At 45.1% G+C, this 17,991-nt stretch overlaps 1 protein-coding gene across 1 annotated transcript; it reads right to left on the reverse strand.

The window, feature by feature from the left end:
* Positions 1-641: 641 nt before the first annotated feature.
* Positions 642-17,452, reverse strand: LRIT1 (leucine rich repeat, Ig-like and transmembrane domains 1). Its single transcript, XM_077347875.1, has 4 exons — positions 17,209-17,452; positions 10,781-11,247; positions 5,374-5,679; positions 642-3,206 (listed from the first exon to the last, which is right to left on the reverse strand). Exons 1-4 carry the CDS (start codon positions 17,328-17,330, stop codon positions 2,206-2,208), a joined length of 1,896 nt encoding a protein of 631 aa, XP_077203990.1. The 5' UTR covers positions 17,331-17,452; the 3' UTR covers positions 642-2,205.
* Positions 17,453-17,991: the final 539 nt, after the last annotated feature.

Raw genomic sequence — 17,991 nt, forward strand, 5'->3', positions numbered from 1 at the left:
ATTTCTCCCATTAGTTTTAATAGTCATTTTAATTACCAACCTATTTCTGATTTTACTGTTTCAATTGTATGACTGATCTGATTGTGATTTTACTGTTATGACTGATTCAGTTGTTATGTTTTTATGACTGATATGCCAGTAAAGGTAACTGACTGATTGATAAAAATGTTGAACTGGACCCAGTTCCAAGCTCTGTGGCACCCCGCTGCTCACCTCCCTCCAATCTGATGAAATAGCATTGACGACTACTCTTGGGGTGCAGTTTTCTAGCCAGTTCCCTAGCCACCAGATCATCTGAAAATCCAGACTGCAATCCTGCAGTTTACCCATCAGAACATCATGTGGAATCTTGTTAAAAGCCTTACCAAAATCCAGGTAAATAACATCGACTGAGTTTCCACAATATAGTAAGCTTATCACTCAGTCAGAGAAGGAAACCAGGTTGTCCTGGCAGGACCTGTTGGAGACAAATCCATGCTGACTTCCCCAATCAGCAAAACTGGCCAGTTGGCAATTCTAATGACAAATCAGTCAGTCCTTGAAAATGTCTCCATCCCTGATTAGCAGTGACATATGACTCAGAAACTTGGCAGTCATTCATTTTAATTATTATTAAACACAATTTCTCTGTGTCATCCTAAGGGAATTTAGCACACCTCCGTTGAACTACAAGACTGAACGGATAACAACATACCAACATGTGCATTCAATATTGTTACATCATTTGCACATATTCACTGAACACGTATTTCTGAAAAGAAACAAACAAACAATAGCCCAGGGAGTGGATAAGAAACAAAATGTTAACCATCTCCCTCCTCCCGTTCTCAAAGACCTTCTAGATAAATATCCAGAAATAATGATGAGACAGAGAAATGAAGATTTGGGAAGGGACCCTGTGGATATAGCACCCCCCTCCCCAGACCTCCATAGGATTCACCATTTGGTATTGGCTCAGATTACCATGTGCTTCAGCAACTGTCTCTTCCATATTCATTGGTCCTCTCTTCTAGACACTGACCTCCCACAGCACAGTGGTCCCCAACATGGTGCCCGCCAATTGTTTTCAGAAAGTGGGCGTGGCTAAGAGGGGCTCTTCTCTAGCACAATTTCTGATTGGCCACTGGTGGTCTGATTAATATGTTGTAAACCCCTCCAAACCTGTTCATAGAGAGGGGAGGTTTATAATAATACTTATTAATACTAATAATAATTAGTAATAATAGTTGGCTGTTCAGATTAAAGTAACCCACCGATGAATGACCAACTTGATGGTGGAGAGAGATGAGTAGGGATAGATAGCAATACTAATTAATAATATTGCAGGGGATAGTATTGTTATGGTCTTATGATAGTTTTATTGATGTTTTGATGATGTTTTATTGATGTTTGTTTGGGGAGGGGCAGAAATAAATAATAACGATGAAGAAGATTTGGCAACAGTTGCCTCCAGGGCTGGTTTTATTTCCCTTTTCCTTCTTCTCCTCTTGTCCTGGACTCCCTCTGGGTGTAGGTATGACCCTGCATCCTGGAGCAGCCATTTTCTGGTTGCACCCACCACTCTGTGTCAGAATTCAAAATGTGCACCATAGCCTCAAAAAGTCTGGGGGTCCCTGCTCCAACTATACCAGCTTTCCAGCACCCTTCTGTGCCTTTCTTGGAGTACCAGAACCTGGAATCTGCCCTATATCCCCCGAGTCCTAATTTTCTAGAGATTCTTCCTCTCTCCTTCCATCCCTAGAGTTGCCAATAGGCCTGGAATGAAATCTCCTTTCCATTAAAAAGAGGAATCATGAGTGGAAATGGGCAGCTGAAGCTTTTCCATGGCATGCAGGTAGATCAATTACATCCTATTAAGTCTCTGTTCAATGGGCAGGTCTTTTTCTTTTCCCCAGACAGGTGGAAACTCTGTCCCCTCCTCCACCCTTTCAGATTTATGTACTAAAATTTCCTGTACAGTATGACACAATTTTTTAAAAAATAATTAAAAAAAACACCTTTCTATTATAGCTTCAGAAGATACACCATGGATTTGTTTTTCGTCTGTGAAAAAGAAGTCCCAATAAATCTGTACATAGTCTTTTCATGTCTGTTTGCCAAACACATTGGAAGACCATACATGTGATGTGAAAGTCTCCAGCATTAAACAATATGTGAATTGCCAGATATGGGGCCATGAGTCCTTTTGTTGGCGGTGTGTCCATATCAGCAGAAGTACTCATTGGGCTGTCCTTCTGTCTTTGCTACTGCTTCTGAGTCCACACTGGACCTGGCGGAGAGCAACCGGTTCGATTCATCGGGCATGTGTCTTGTCAAAAATCCCCCTTCCATCCCTTTGGCTTTGGCCCCTGGAGACAGGCTTTCAAAGGTGACATAGGAGTCCTGAATTTCCTTGGGCTTCCGTATGAAACATTTTTTACACCGCCTTTTCAGGGCTCCACAGCAGACCACCAAGGTCAGTGGGACAGCAATGACACAAGCCACGCTGATGACCACCACATTGATGAGTTTTTGGGTTCCACCAGCACTGGCAACTTCATCCGTGGAAAATATGGTACATTGCTCCTTCTTGGGAATGAGTCCTTTCACACTGACACAAACTATATATTTGGTCTGAGGTCTCAGATCATTGATGGTGACCTTGGTCTTACCTGGCTCCACATTGATTCGGCGCATGTCCCGTTCTCCAAAGATAGCATAGAGAACACTGAATGCTGTGGTATTATTGGCCAGGGGAGCTTTCCATGCTAATGTGACACTACGGTCTGTGTCGCCGATGACTCTGACGGAGCGCACTATGCGATCGGGTTCCTCCTGGCCAGTAGAAGGGCTTGCTAAGAGGTTTCTTGGATCATTGATCATGTTCAGGGCCTGGTCTTGGAGCACCAGGTTGCTGTCTGTGTTGGCACGGATCGATTTGGCGCCCAAGGTAGGTGAAGTGGATGTCGTGATGATGTATCTTGCTACCAAGTTGTCATTGTAAGCGGCCGCCTCCATGTCGTTCATTTTCCCCTGCCATGTGCCTTTTGAATTTGCCCCAGGGTCATCGGTGCTCTCGGAATCAGTGATAATCAGGGAAATAAATGCTTCTGTGGCCCCAAGGAAATTTTTGGCTTTGCATATATATTCTCCAGAATCGAAGTATGAGACAACGGGCAAACCTAAAATCGACCAGCTCATTCCATCACTGGAAATTTCTTGGTGTACTGAAAAAGAGAAAGAACCAGGATGGGGGAAAAAAAATCACATATACAGTATTCACCAAAATGGCATGTTTGGGATCAGGGCTTTATATTTTCTTTGAGGTAATTATTGTAGTTAAATAAACCATCCATAACTTCAAAGGACATCAAATAAGAATAAATGTGGTTTGGTCCTTCATTACAGCCTAGTTAAGAACAGCCTCCCATGGATGGCCCAGGCTGAGCTGATCTCATCAGAACTTGGAAGTTAAGCAGGGTCAATCCTGGTTAGTCCTTGGATGAGAAACCACCAAGGAAGTCTGGGGTTGCTACACAACCCACTTCTGTTCATCTCTTGCTTGGAAACCCTACAAGGATGCCATGGGTTGACTGTTTTCCAGCACTTACCAGCACCAGTCAAGAACAGAAAGATGTCAGGATTTCCTTGCTGGATTCAAACAAGTTCCATTCAGCCCACCCTAAAAAAATGTAGTGGAACATCTAGAGGTTGCCCAGGGGAGCACCGAATCATCTTAATAGTGGCCTCACTCTGATTCAGGACATGAGAATGACCTTGCAGGTTCAGGCCAAGGTCCATGTTGTTCAGTATTGGGCTTTCAACAGCGACCGGCCAGATGCTGCTTGATAGACAGAATTAGGGCATGAGGCCATGAGGCCATGTTTTACCAGCAGCTAATGTTCAGGAGCTTCTGTTTCCCTGTCATAGTTAACACCTATTCATAAACCTATGCTATGTGAATTTGTCAAATAATATTTAAAGCTCACTGAGGCATTCTTAATTCCTTACTGTGTGGAGAAGTACTTGTTTTTCTGAGTCCTAAGCATGCCACCAAGAAGGTGGTATGGTATATAGCTGGACCTTGTTTAATCTTGGATGCTAAACAGGGTCACTCCTTGGATGTGAGACCACCAAGGAAGGCTCTGCAGAGGAGGGCAATGGAAAACTGCCTCTGCTTCTACTTAACTTTAAAAAAAACCCTTTCTGGACCTGAACTGGACCTGACTATATCCCCTGGAACATGCTCTGCATGGATTCCTGATGCTGGTGCTTGGGGACCAGCCTAGAGTTGAGACACCCTCCACCAAGGCCAGGAGGCCTTTCTGTGACTTACTGGCCCTGGGCCTTTTGCCTTGGCCATAAAGCATGAGCATCTGGCACATCTCCCCATGTATTAACACTGCAGGTTTTTATGTCAGACATAAAATGATGTAATAGTAAATCAACCACTAGAGGGAGTGAAATGCATGCAGAACAGGGGAAAGAAAACCACTGAGAGTGTCGGGAACACAAACACAAGGGGAATCAGAATACAGAAAAGCTCTGTCTGTTTTGGAAAAAATATGCAAGACGGGGCAGGTCCAATGCTAGAATAATCAGTATGTAAAGGGAATGGCAGGAACTGATTTTATTAGTACTAAGGGGGGAGTTTTGAGATGCTCTAGGGAAATGATACAGTTTGAACAATGATCAGCGATCCAACTGCGAACCATGCACAGATTTATGCCAGAGCTCTCAATCACACAGGGTGTCCCTATGCATATTCATTACTTATTGTAAGGTGCATCACTTGCTCATTCTAGGCTCATAACAAACACTGTTGGGGATGCACACGCTTTATGGATGAGTAATCGCCCTGTCGATGATTGGTAATGTCAAGATTATGTTTTCAGCTACACTTCCTTCTTTGTCAGTCTTTGGCTCTTGATGTTGACATACGTTGACTCTCCCCACTATAACCCCTCTACCAGGTCCATAGGTATGGAGTAGGCCTGGGATAGATTTCGGTTGGCTCATGTTATAAATTTGTATTGGGCAGAGTGAAATAATATTTTTGGCCCTGCATTTGCCAGATCTGTAAGTGGGATCACAAAGGACGACCTTCCCCCTTTCTATGTAATGGTATTATCCCTTTGCTGGCCTAAGCACAATTCACCAAATAACCCTATCACAGGGGTAGTCAAACTGCGGCCCTCCAGATGTCCATGGACCACAGAAGCCCCTGCCAGCGAATGCAGTTTGACTACCCCTGCCCTATCATATCTTTGAAATATAATTTAAGAGAAGTGAGCGTGTTGCTAGAATTCTTTAAGTGCACTGCAATGCCAAGGGACTTCAGTATTCCTTGAAGACCCTCAATCACTGGACAAGCGACATACCAGGACAACCTACCGGTTCCATTGAGTGGATTCCCATCCGCTCTCCTCCAGCTGAGCTCAGGGATCGGGACCCCGGTGGTCCCACACCGAAGCAGCACGGTGCTCCCCAGGATGGTCTTAACTTTAGCCACTGATGTGTGGACGATCGGACTCTGACACTTCCGCAACTCAACTTGACTGAATAAGACACCAGCCAGGCTCCGTGGATTGAAGCATTTCAACCGAGGTTCGATGAACGCCGTGTTGGGGGACGGGAAGTTCAGGAAGTGAACCATTTCGTAGAGACTGCAGTCGCAAGTCCAAGGATTATCCTGCAAACCTGGGGAGGGAGAAAATTAAGTTGGTTGGTTCTTTACGTCACCAATGAGCCAAACTAAAAAAACACACACACACACTTAAATAGGTACATTTTCAAGGCTACCCTCTCTGTGTCCATTTTGGTAGTAAGTTGGATCACCACTGCAGACGGTCCCTGACCTGTTAATTGGAATCCAGGTAAGACTAGCTCTTGGCCTATCCTACCTCACAGGACTCTTTGGCAGCTAAAGAACTCCTCTTTCATTCTCACACAGAACTCTTTCCCATTAGAATTAATGATAGCTGACAACAATGTGATGGAACTTTGAAAACAAGAAGAGCTAATTTTTTGTACCCCATTTTTCACTAGCTGAAGAAGTCTCAAATCAGCTGACAATCACCTTCCCTTCCTCTCCCCACAACAGACACCCTGTGAGATAGGTGGGGCTGAAAGAGCTCTGAAATCAAACCCGCTTTTCCAGATTTGAGGCCACTGCTCTTAACCATGACAGCAAGCTGTCTCTCAACAGTAACAGTCTTGAAAAATAGGAAGGTAAAACATTTAAGAGGCAGATTCCAGTCTCATGTGGGTATAAACTCTAGTAGCTCAATGTATGCACCAGAATTTCATTTTGTGGGGATTGCAGTGTGTCATTTGAAATCTTCTGGAGCTAATTTCACCAGAAAAGGAGCCTAGAAATACTGGAAGTCAGCATTTATACTTTCTTATTAAAAGAGGCTTCCATATTTAGGAAACCGTGTGTGTGTGTGTGGGGGGGGGGAGAATTGCGATGTGATTGTTGCTGTAAGGAAAAGTGCCCAGTCCAAAATTTCCAAACTTTATAAGGCTGGCTAGCCATTGAGCCCAAAGTATTTCTGCTCGTTACCCAAAGGGACTCATAATTCACAAAAAAAGAACAACAAATAGCACAGTGTCTGCCTACTGGGAATCCAAAACTGCCCCTTTGGAAGACAGAGTCTATGGCAGCATACCCCCATTGAAGTCCTTCCCCTCCCCATAAACCACTGCCCTCAGGCTCCACCCCACCAAGTCTCCAGCTATTTCCCAACTCAGAGAGGGCAACTCATCTGCAAATCCTCCCAGGTAGCAGCAGTAACATGGTCTCTGCTCCCATATCATCTCCATCTCTTCATCGGTGGTAGATGTCTCCTTAAGGAAGCCATCGGTCACTTTGCTCCAGCAGCAATCCATCTACTCTAGCTAGGCAAAGTTTTGAAGAAAATGATGAGTAGCATCTTTGAGGTAGGTCAAGACAGATGTCTGCAGGACCCCTCACCTACTTCCAGTTTTGCCAGTGGTCCATGCTAGCGCCATGTCTTGTGACTATGCCATCAGCCCTGAACACATGGATCACTTCAGCCATTCCCTATATATTTACCCCATCTCACATCTTTGGTACATACATTCTGCAGCCATCAACTCAGAGAAACCTGTCTCTGGCAAAAGAGGGGGATAGTTAATGATTAAAAATGAATCGTTTTAAGAAACGGAGGAGCTGTGGACCAGCTAGAAGGAAAAATGGTAGCAGAGGAGATGAAAAAAACATAGAAATAGTTGCTGACTTTTGGGCTTTCAATTTTACAACAAAGGCCATTCACTGTGGGAAGGAAAGAACTAGTTGAACAAATCTTGGAACCTCCTGGCCAGGAGGGTTAATAAAAGAACTTGAGATGGTCAAGTCTGACACTGAAAGCAAAGTAGAACCTCCAAGCTTAGAGTGAGTGTACCTTTGAATATTAGACATGAGTGATGGAGAGGACAGTTGCCTTCATGATCATTATTAGAATCTTTCCAGCGGCATTTGGTTGACTGCGACACATACATGTATCTGCCTTAGACTGAATCAGACTCTTGGACCATCAACATCAGCATTGTCTATACTTGGCTTTCTCAACCAGGGTTTTGTGAAGCCCTGGGGTTTCTTGGTGGCCCTGGAAGGGTCTCCTGAATAGCTGGAAGCTAATTATTTTTATATATTTAAAACATTTGTTAAACATTTCTTGGGTGATGTGACCATGTATGGTCATGTCAATCTGCTCCCCTCCCCATGGCCAATGATGGGCCTGGAAGGGGTGGGAAGGGGAGGAGTCCCAGATGGGTGTGTCCACAGCTGTTTCCCAACCATATTCTGCATGACTGCACCACTTCTGCATGACTGCACCACTTTGAAGCCTGAAGAAATTTTCAGGGGTTTCTCAATGGTAAAAATGTTGAGAAAGGCTGGTCTACACAGACTGGCAGCAGCTCCCAGGGTCTCAAGCAGAGGTCCTCACATCACCCATGACCTGCTCCTTACTGGAAGTGGCAGGGATTCAACCTGAGATCTTCTGCATACCCAAGAAGAACTCTCCCACTTTGAGCCACTGCCCACAACTCAAAATGCTGCTTTAAAGGGGTCATTTTCTGATACAGAGAGCCACACAGGATAGTGATTACTGTGTCTGAGTGGGATCTGGGGGACACAGGTCAGAATCCCTAATCTACCATGGAAGCTCACTGAATGACCTTGGGCCAGCCTGGGGACCTCCCAAGCCTGCACACCCTCTGGGTGAACCGATCCCTGAAGCCTGGCGATGGGCAATAAAGTCCCCCCTGGAAGTTGGCATCCCCACAACTGCCTGCATCCGTCAAGCGGGAATGGGTGGCAGTTTCTTGAAGCTTTGGTCACAACATTTGGTTGAGGTCGACCTGTCCATCTCTTCCGGTTGACCCCCAAGCCCTCCCCTCCTACCCTGACTGTGAACTAATCCACCCAACCCCTGGGTCACAGTACGAGTTGAGCTAAGGCTCTGGCAGTTTCACCTTCCTTTAATGTCATTGTTGTTATTGTTATCATGTAAATGTTGTTGTTGTTGTTACCACCTTGAATAATGTTACCTGTACTATTTCGTTTTTTTATGTAAACCGCCCTGAGCATTCGGGAAGGGCGGTATAGAAATACAATAAACAAACAAACAAACAAACACTTTCAACCTAAGCTACCTCACAAGGTTGTTGTGAGGGTAAAATGGAAAAGAGGAGAATGTTGTAAGCCATGTTGGGTCTGGGGAAAAAAGTGGGGTATAAATGAAATGCTATTTTTAAAGAAATTCAGCAGGTCCCTGCTTATGTCCAGGAGCTTTATTCAATCAGCCTCAGACCCATTGCAAGGGATCCTGGCATGGACCTCTCAGGAGACATGCTGCTGATACAGGGAGGCATCCATGCTGCTTGTGCTATTGAGTCAGCCATACAACATCCTGGTAAGATAACAGGAGAACGGTGGATTAAACCGCACCGAGACAGTACCACTGAGAGGGGTGGCATATAAATCCCGAAATAAATAATTTAAAATACATCGGCAAAAAACTGGAAGGGCATGAAATGGTGCAATAGCATAGAGCAAGAGTTACCCAAATGGCATTGCTGAACATTTTTAATTAGATTTTTATCCTGCTCCAATCTCAGAATGGGGCTTGGGGTAGCTAACACAGCAATACAGTAATTATAATAGTCTAACAATGGAATATCTAGGATGTGGTGACTGAGGTTTGTGCCCTGGACACCATACTTGATGGGAGCACAGTGGAACCCCTGGTGGGTGGAGGATGGCTCAGTGACATGTGTGATGGCTGTGGGCAGCCTGCTCCCCTTATGCTGTAGACCCAAGGCTGGGTGCGGTGGCTACTTGGACTGGACAGAGCCACCAGCTGGCTCAACCCCCTGCAACCTTCCCTCTGCCATGGGCTTTGGTGTGAGCCACCTGCCCCATAAGCTGCCAGTCCCACATACCATGTTCCCAGCAGTGGGGACAAGCCGCAGGACTCATAACCTGACGTAGTCTACAACTAATCCTAGGTAGGGGTGGGGGGACATCAGGCACCAAGGAGGGAGGCTGGTTTGAGGACAGGCATTTCTCTGTGGAGTCCCAAACCCCAGCTCCTGCATCACCAAGCCCTGTCCACCTGCTTGCCCCAGGGGCAAAATCAGGTAGGTACACATCTGTTGTCTAACCAAAAGGTAAAAGTAAATAATAACATTGCTCTCTTTAGGTACAGCTCTGGACCACATTTTATTGGCTGCTAAAGAATCTGGAGATGAATTTAAGCCCATTAAAAACACTGAGAGGAATTTGATTCTGGGCTCTCTGTAGAGAGGACAGGATAGAATATAATGCCTTAGGTTCTCTGGAACAGAAGTTCTGCAGATACAAAGAAGTGAAGCTAGTGGTAATGTACAGCTAGCAAAGCTGTTGGCAAGATATGTTTCCGAGTGCCCACTTCCTTCTTCTCAAACACAAAGAGCTAATCCTGTCTTTCCTACTTCAAAATGCCTCATCAGGCATCACCTTTGGGGCTTCAGGGAGCATTCATTCAGAAACAGATGCTACCCCCTTAATAGAATGTAGGGAGACCAATCTCCAGGTGGGACCTGGGGGCCCTCTAGAATTAAAGCTCATCTCCAGGAGACAGAGATCAGTTCACCTGGAGACAAGGGCTGCTTTGGAGGACCCCACAGCATTATACTCCACTTAGGCGCCTTCTTGCCCACTTCCAGCTCCACTCTCAGAATTTCCAGGTATTTCTGAACCCAGAGCTGTCACCCCAAGAGGATGCTTGTCTCTAGGTGCTTTGCAATGGGCCCAAGCCCTCATGGCAGCCATGGGACAGTACCCCCAACCTGTTCTCAAAATTCCTGATGGTCCCCCCAATTCAGAATTGATTGGGATCCCCGATGGCTGGAATAGGGACTTATTTGAAGGAAACCCATTAGAACAACCATAGAATTGTAGTTTTGTGGACATTGTGTGCCAAACCCAACATGTCATCTCCCACCACTGCCACCACTTTGGCAGACACCCCACCCACTCATTTATGAGTCCTGGATCATTCCATCCCTTCCAACGCAGAGACTGCAAATCAATGGCTGAGGAGGCAACTGATACAGAAAAACAATTGCTATCTTACTGTGGGGGTGGGATACCCAAGGCACTTAAACACTCCAAAGGCTGACCACCTGGAGCAGAAGAGTGGCCAACGTTAGCTCAGAAAGGGTTGGCAGATGCCAAGGAGTTATATGCTCAGAGTTCCATTTCCCCTGTTCTCCTAGTTAAACGCCTTACCTAAGATGATCTTGGAATTGTCGTTGGGGAAGTAGGGGAGTGCCTGGAGGTTAGACCAGACCGCAATAAGCGCTTGAGGAAGCGTCACCAGCTTATTGCTCGAAAGATCGAGGAAAGTGAGGTTCTTGACATACTGGGCGGCTTCTGCCGGGATTGAGGCCAGCTCGTTGTTGTGGAGATCCAGCAGCCGCAGCTGTGGCATGCTCAGGAGGGCTTCCCAAGGGAATGAGGTCAGGTCATTCCCTTCCAGTCTCAATTCATGGAGCCTCCGGAGACCCTGAAGATTTGTCACACTGAGACTCGCCAGGGAGTTATAGGGCATCCAGAGGAATTCCAAGCTGCGGAGCGAGTGGAAAGACTCCCCCGGCACCCTCCGGATGGCCGTCTTCTCGATGCAGAGCTTAAATGTATCCGCTGGGAAGTTCACAGGCGTGAGGGTCATCTCAGGGTCATTGCACAGGACAGCTCTGTTGGGGATAAGCATAGCCCTGAAACAAATGTTCTTTTTCCCTGTTTGTCATCTTTGATTTTATTTCTCCCCTTAAGACCATTTCCCCCCATTCTAAATTAATGTTTAAAAATAGAAAGCTCAAACCCACGGAAACCAAAATCAAGAAGAACTGAGGTTCATGCAGGCGGGAAACGACAAATCCAAGAAATTCTATGCTAATGGTGACCCATACGTGAACATGAGTTTGAAGGGCCTGGTCAACCTCTTTATAAAACCTAGTTTAACCCAGATTTCAGGAGGGGAGCCCTGCTGGGCTGCAATAGAAGAGCAAGGTTTAAGTCCAGGAGGACCTTAAAGACCATCAAAATTCCCGGGGTAGAAACTTTCAAGAGTTAAAGGCTCCATCAGCCATTTTGTCAGAGGTTTGACTCTTGAAAGCTGAACAGCTTGGAAATCTTTAAAGTAGTACCAGACTCAGATCTTGTTCATTTAGGCTGGCTATTCCATTGGCACATGTTGGGAGAGGCATTTTCAATGCAATTTTGCAGCTGAATTTTTCTGTACGAAACAGACAAGTCTGCTTCTGAAGTGCATTGACAGTGCATTATCCAGTGTGTGTGGAATGAGCACCAAGAAAATCCAGCTGAAAAATCACATTGAGAGTGCATTATCCAACATGGGCGGAATTTTTTCTAATGCTGTCTTATGGATGGGCACTGATGACAGGACTTCAATGAAGCAAATTTGTGTAGTGGGCCTGCTTTTATACCTTAGGTTGGCAATTTCCAGGTTAGACCTGCAAACCTCTCAGAGTTACAACTGATTGAGGACTACAGGAATCATTTCCCCTGGATAACATAACCTTGGAGTATAACCTTGATGGCCTGCATACCCTCTTGAAGTCCCTCCTCTCCCCAGATACGACTTCCCCAGCCTCCAAATCTCCAGACATTTCCCAAATAAGAGTTGGCAACCCTGTTTATACAGTCTTCTCCTTTCAGTTTGCATTGTGATATAAACTGCAGAAGATCCTAACATTGAAATTGTTCTTTGTATCAAGATGCTAATGCAGAGAACAAGGTCAAATGAGATCTCCTTTGCTGAGCCATTATGGTCTTCTCTGACTGGCAACCTGCATTTATTTAGGTTCTATTCGTATCTCACAGTAATAACAATACAGATCAAAAGTCCTCTTTTTTCTCAAAGAGAAGACATTTTTGCCTTTGGAATTGAATACATAATATGCAGGCCCATTTCATTTTGCAGAGTGGGTCATACGCCAGCCAATGATTAGGAGATCACTTTATACATCAACAAAGCTCACGCCACGAAGGACGTCAGTCTGGCATAGGCCCTCAATTTTGGCAACACAGAGATGACAATGGTTACCTTTCCAGACTACAAGAAGAAGAGTTGTTTTTTTATACCTGGATTTTCACTACCCAAAGGAGTCTCAAAGTGGCTTATAATCACCTCCCTCTCCCCACAGCAGACACCCCATGAGGTAGGTGAGGCTGAGAGAGCTCTGAGAGAAATATGACTAGTTCAGGGTCACCCAGCTGGCTGCAGGTAGAGGAAGAAACACCCTGTGAAGCAGGTGGGGCTGAGAGAGCTTCTAGAATGGTGACTACCATTGCAACATTTTCCCTTCAATGTTTTCTAGGTCTGTTTTAAGTCATCCATCGTAATATACAGATGTAAATGGTGGGCAGAAGGAGAAAAAAGAAGGAAAGAACCAATTCCAAAAACCTGTTGCTCTCAAGTGGAAAATTGAATTACTAAACTAATTCCACTCCATCGTCTTACAGTAAAAAAGGATTTGCTCTGAATTCCATCTTCGTTGAATGCACTCTCCTCCAGTGATTGCATTGACTCCATTCAAAGTTGCCAACCCCGGCTCAGAAATTTCTGGAGATTTATTTATTTATCTTTGTACTTGTATGCTGCCCTTCCCTGGAGGCTCAGGGCAGCTCATACAATTTAAAACACAATACAATGATTATATATATACATAAATCTAAAATTTTAAATTCATATGTATCAATTTAAAACACAGTTCATCAATATATAAAACAATAAATAGCATCGGTCTGCTTGATACGTCTCATTATTCTGTGTAGTTCTTTGGGCAGATTTGGGAACAGAGGCCAGCAGTATTTCATTGTTAAATGTTTAGGTCTCAGCTGTAAGCCTGACAGAACAGATCTGCTTTGCAAGCCCCACAGAACAGCCTATGATCTTTCAGGGCTCTGATCTTGTCATGTAGAGCAGGGGTAGTCAACCTGTGGTCCTCCAGATGTTCATGGACTACAATTCCCATGAGCCCATGCCAGCATGAACATCTGGAGGACCACAGGTTGACTACCCCTGATACAGAGCATTCCACCAGGCCAGGGCCAGAGCTAAAAAGACCTGGTGCTGGTTGAGGCCAATTTTATTTCTTTTGGGCCTGGGACCATCAGACGATTTTGGTGACTAGAGTAGCCTTTCTCAACTTTTTTGCCATTGAGAAATCCCTGAAACATTCTTCAAACTTCAATAAACTCCAGAAGGGACACGATTGGGAGCATAGCTGTGTACACACCAACCTGGGGCTCCTCCCTATCCCCTCCTACCCTCCCTGGCCCATCATTGGCCATTTTGGGAGGGGTGGGTGGGTTGACATGACCATATATGGTCATATCACCCAATAAATTTTTAACAAATTAAAGAAAAATATATTAAAATTTAACTAGCTCCCAACCCATTTGGGAAACTCTTCCAGGACTATTAAGAAACCCCAGGGTTTCATGAAACCCTGGTTGGGAAAGCCTGCTGTAGACTTTAGTGCTCTTTAGTGCTTGGTGATGGATCTTGGGGAGGGTGTGGTTTGGTGAAGGGAGAGAACTCAGAACTGCATAATACTTTTGAGTCTACCCTCTGAAGCAGCCATTTTCTCCAGGAGAACTGGCATCTGTCATCCAGAATCAGTAGTCATTCCAGAAGATTTCACAACCCAACTGCAGGCTGGCAACCTGATCACATGAATGCTTGTCCTTGAGAGCCATACATACATTCCAGCAAGCATGTGTCAGTAGGGGGAGGAGACAGCATTCTAATTCATGCTCCCCTCTCTTCATGTATTCTCTTTGCTCATAAGGCATAATCTGTAGAGGGCTATGGAACTGGGAACTTCTATGGCAGCCCCTACCCCCCTGAATTCCTGAACACTCAAATCTAGTCCCAGCTAAGAACTTCCTACCTTCCAGTTTCCAGGGCATTCAACAGGTCCCCTCAGAAGGAGGGTGGGAAACTGAAAGTATCTCCCTACTGAATCTGGATCCCCCCATAACTCTTCTTGCCATTTCCAATCAACACTGGGCAATTAAAAAAGACAGGAAGCTGTTGTCTGAACCCCCCACCCCCTGTGTGAACGAAAACATAAAGTGAATTTTCATTTACCTTGGAACAACTTGGGGCTAAGAAGCAGGACATAAATATTTTATAAAGAAAAAAATGAAGCCTTTCTTCACTTTCTTCCTGTTGCCAGCTGAACCCAACACAAAAGCTTGCCCCATCTTTCAAAGGACACAGGTTGCTACCATCTGTTTGACTTCTCTCAGTTTTAATCTTGTGATTCCTATAGGATATTGCATAATGTTTTGATGGATTCATTGGATAAGAATTTAGCAGAAAATCAGACTCCGACCTCTCCATTTATCAGACCTCTCTAGAGGATTACACAACTGCTCCGAAATCTTTTGACCCATCCTTGTTAAGGGAGCCCCTAGTGGAAGCCAGTTCCCAATATTCTGTCTCATTCTAGTGCAATCAAAATCCAGAGATCAGGGAGGGACTTTGGTCCCCCTCCAAAAACCATCCCTCAGTGCTCTATTGTCTTTTAGGTGATCGTATGTATCTATTGGATCAAAGAAATTTCTCCTGTGTTGCTCTGTAGTCATGTACTTGGTGCTTTTAAAATTAGCAGACCTGAAAACTTTCTGCTGAATTTTGGCTCAAAAGACCAAAATGAAACAGGTTGTACAGCTCTGTAGAAGAAGGAGGTACCCATAGCTAGACCTCCTGACTAAGCTAATGAGAGACAGCATTGAGGTTGGGGCAGGGTGTGGATGCAGAGCATTAGGAACAAGCACAGAGCACAAATACTGGATCTATGACTGCTTGATTTATGGAGACTCCTTGGTTTTCTTCCACAGCTGATACTGTGGAGGATGCAGCTACACTGGGAAGGGCGAGGACAGAGAACCGAAGGCAGACCCCCAAATCTGGAGCAGCCCACAAGGCCCACCATCACTCAAATCACTAATCCGGACCTGGGAACAGTCCCAGACAAAGTGTGGGGTTAACCCTCTGCCTGGTAGGAAAATGGTGGCTTTATATGGGTGATGGGGACCAACCGTGATAAGTGGTGCATGCTTTAAACTCAGCAGTAATTGACATTATGCCGATGTTCTTCCTTTCTCTCCTGAGCACCAACCTTCTCTTCAAAGTCTCTGATGAGACCATTTGCACTCTTTCTACCTGAAAAGGATTGTTTCAGAAAGTTGGGTTACACTCCTGGTCTGCGGTAGACTATCTCAATTTGAGGCCAGTCAAAACTTAGAGGCCAATCAGACTTTCAGGGCATAAGGTTGTAAGCTTTGAAACTCCTTTCACCCGATACCCTGAGAAGGATGTTACCGAACTTAGAATGTGTTTTATATTTCGTCACCCCAAAGTCTCAGCGAATTCCACAAAGGAACATAGCATCTGCAAGAGAACTAGACCTGAAACCCTACGATAATAACGGCATCATGGTTACATAACTCTCGGGCTTCTCTGTGAGTAAATCCAGTAAACAACAGTCCCTTTCCAATGCTCCCTGTGGCCATTTGTCACCTCTCTTACCCGAAATGTTGTTGTGAATGTGTGGTGCCTATCTTAGACTCTCTAGCCATGCTACTCTTGTGCGTGGGTGTCACGGCTACAACTCCATCTGTAAGCCAAACGTAAGCCAGGAATGCAGTCGGTAGCCTCAGGTAAAGCATGATTTCCTCACCTTAGAACCCTGTCATCAGTCTGGAGACAGGAATAATTCTGAATAATTCTGACTCACCTCATAGAATTACGGAGATGCATACACAAAACACTTTTTTCTAAAATCCATACTCAATAGGCATACAGTAAAAGCCAACCCCTGCACTTCCTTCTTTATTTCCAAGTGTATCAGTTTCTACATGCAGCGTGTAAGGTGGCATGAGGTTAAAAGGTAAAGCTATGAAGGCAGTTAAATCAAGAGGCAACACAGTTAAAGGCAGTTAAATCAAGAGGCAACTCAGTCTCTCTGCCCACAAATCTATCTCTAAAGATGTGTTTGGCTTCTTAGACTATATTGTTTCCTCTTTCTCTTTGGAGTTCTAAGCAATATTCCGAGTCAACCCCTGCTATGATGAGCTCATTGTGTCTCCTTCCCAAAATCTGTTGCCATTAAAAAAATTTTTTTTTACTCTGCTTTAAAATGGAGGGCATTCATAGAATCTTCATACTACAGCTGGTTTTGCATAATTGTGGACATGGAAGGTTGGGAAATTACTGACACACATATGTTATAAAAAATAGAAAGCCCATTATACTTTTTATACTTCCAGTTTGGCTGACCAACTCCTTTAAAGACATCATGCCCCCCTTTGCATAGATATTCTCCCCCCCCCCCAACATTGAACTAATGTTAATTATATTGCTTCCATTCTGGTATGGAAGAGCGTCAAATGCCATCTCTGAAATCAGATTACTGTGTGCTCCACAGCTAATCCCTCTGTGCGTAAAGCCGTGGAACAGAGTGACTGGGAAAACAATCTTTGCATCAAACAACTGCGCCGTGTAACCCGCATCTATTTGCGTTTCCGACTCGGGCCGTGGACAAGCCAGTTTTATGAAAACCGCTCTCCTCCCCTGATACTTTCCAACCATTAGATGGTTAAAACCGTCGTGCACGTACCTGGCTTTCGTTCCTTCGTTGATGCTGTGGAACGTGCAGCTGCACTGGGACGGGCAAGAACCGAGAGCCGAGGGCAGCCCCCCAAACGTGAGGCAGCACACAAAACCCAGTGTGACCCACATCACTACCTGGCATGAGAACAGGGCTACTGGACAAGGTGGAAGAGGGCTTCCTCGATTGTTGTCTCCATGAGGCCGGTCACATCTTGTTAACGTGTCGCTGTTTTCCGTCGCGCAGTGATCTCCCAGCCTGCTCTGAAGCCATCAGATAAAACGGATCGGCAGGGGATTAATCTGGAGGTTATTTTCATGTGGGTGCTTACTGCTTCCTGGAATCGCACACAGAGACGGTTTCTTCCTTCCTTCTGTGAGACAGTTCAGTCCCTGCAGAAGGCTAGTTTCTATTTTGTGAGACAAAAGGTCTCTTTTGGAATATCTAGACCTCACAAGATTTTAAGTCTTTTCTTTAAGTAACTGGCCTTCTGGAGTGACCTTCCTCAATGTCAAATGGTTCCCACTCACGCAGTGGGCCTCAAAGTGTGGGTCAGGACCCCAAAGCAGGTTGCCACAGGTGGGTTGCGAGGCCAAGGGGGAGGAGGAGGAGGAACAGGGTGCAGTGGGAGAGGAAGCAAATTTGGGTTCGACTTGGCATCTTACATGACATGAGCTGGAAATACAGTCCATTGCTTAGTAATGCTGTAATACTGACCATACATGAATAATAAAATCTGAACTGTTAAGGTTTAATTGGTATATTCTTGCATTTTATGTTGGGAACTGGAAA

Source organism: Paroedura picta, chromosome 8 (genome assembly GCF_049243985.1).
Source record: "Paroedura picta isolate Pp20150507F chromosome 8, Ppicta_v3.0, whole genome shotgun sequence".
Lineage (NCBI taxonomy): Eukaryota > Metazoa > Chordata > Lepidosauria > Squamata > Gekkonidae > Paroedura > Paroedura picta.

Bases quoted from the DNA above. Each gene is read 5' to 3' on its own strand.
- LRIT1 (XM_077347875.1), bottom strand. From the start codon at position 17,330: ATGTGGGTCACACTGGGTTTTGTGTGCTGCCTCACGTTTGGGGGGCTG. The intron at 11,248-17,208 runs GTACGTGCACGA...TATCCCCAACAG, and splicing joins AACGAAGGAACGAAAGCCAG to AGCTGTCCTGTGCAATGACC. The intron at 3,207-5,373 runs GTAGGTTGTCCT...TCTCTTTTTCAG, and splicing joins GAATCCACTCAATGGAACCG to TACACCAAGAAATTTCCAGT.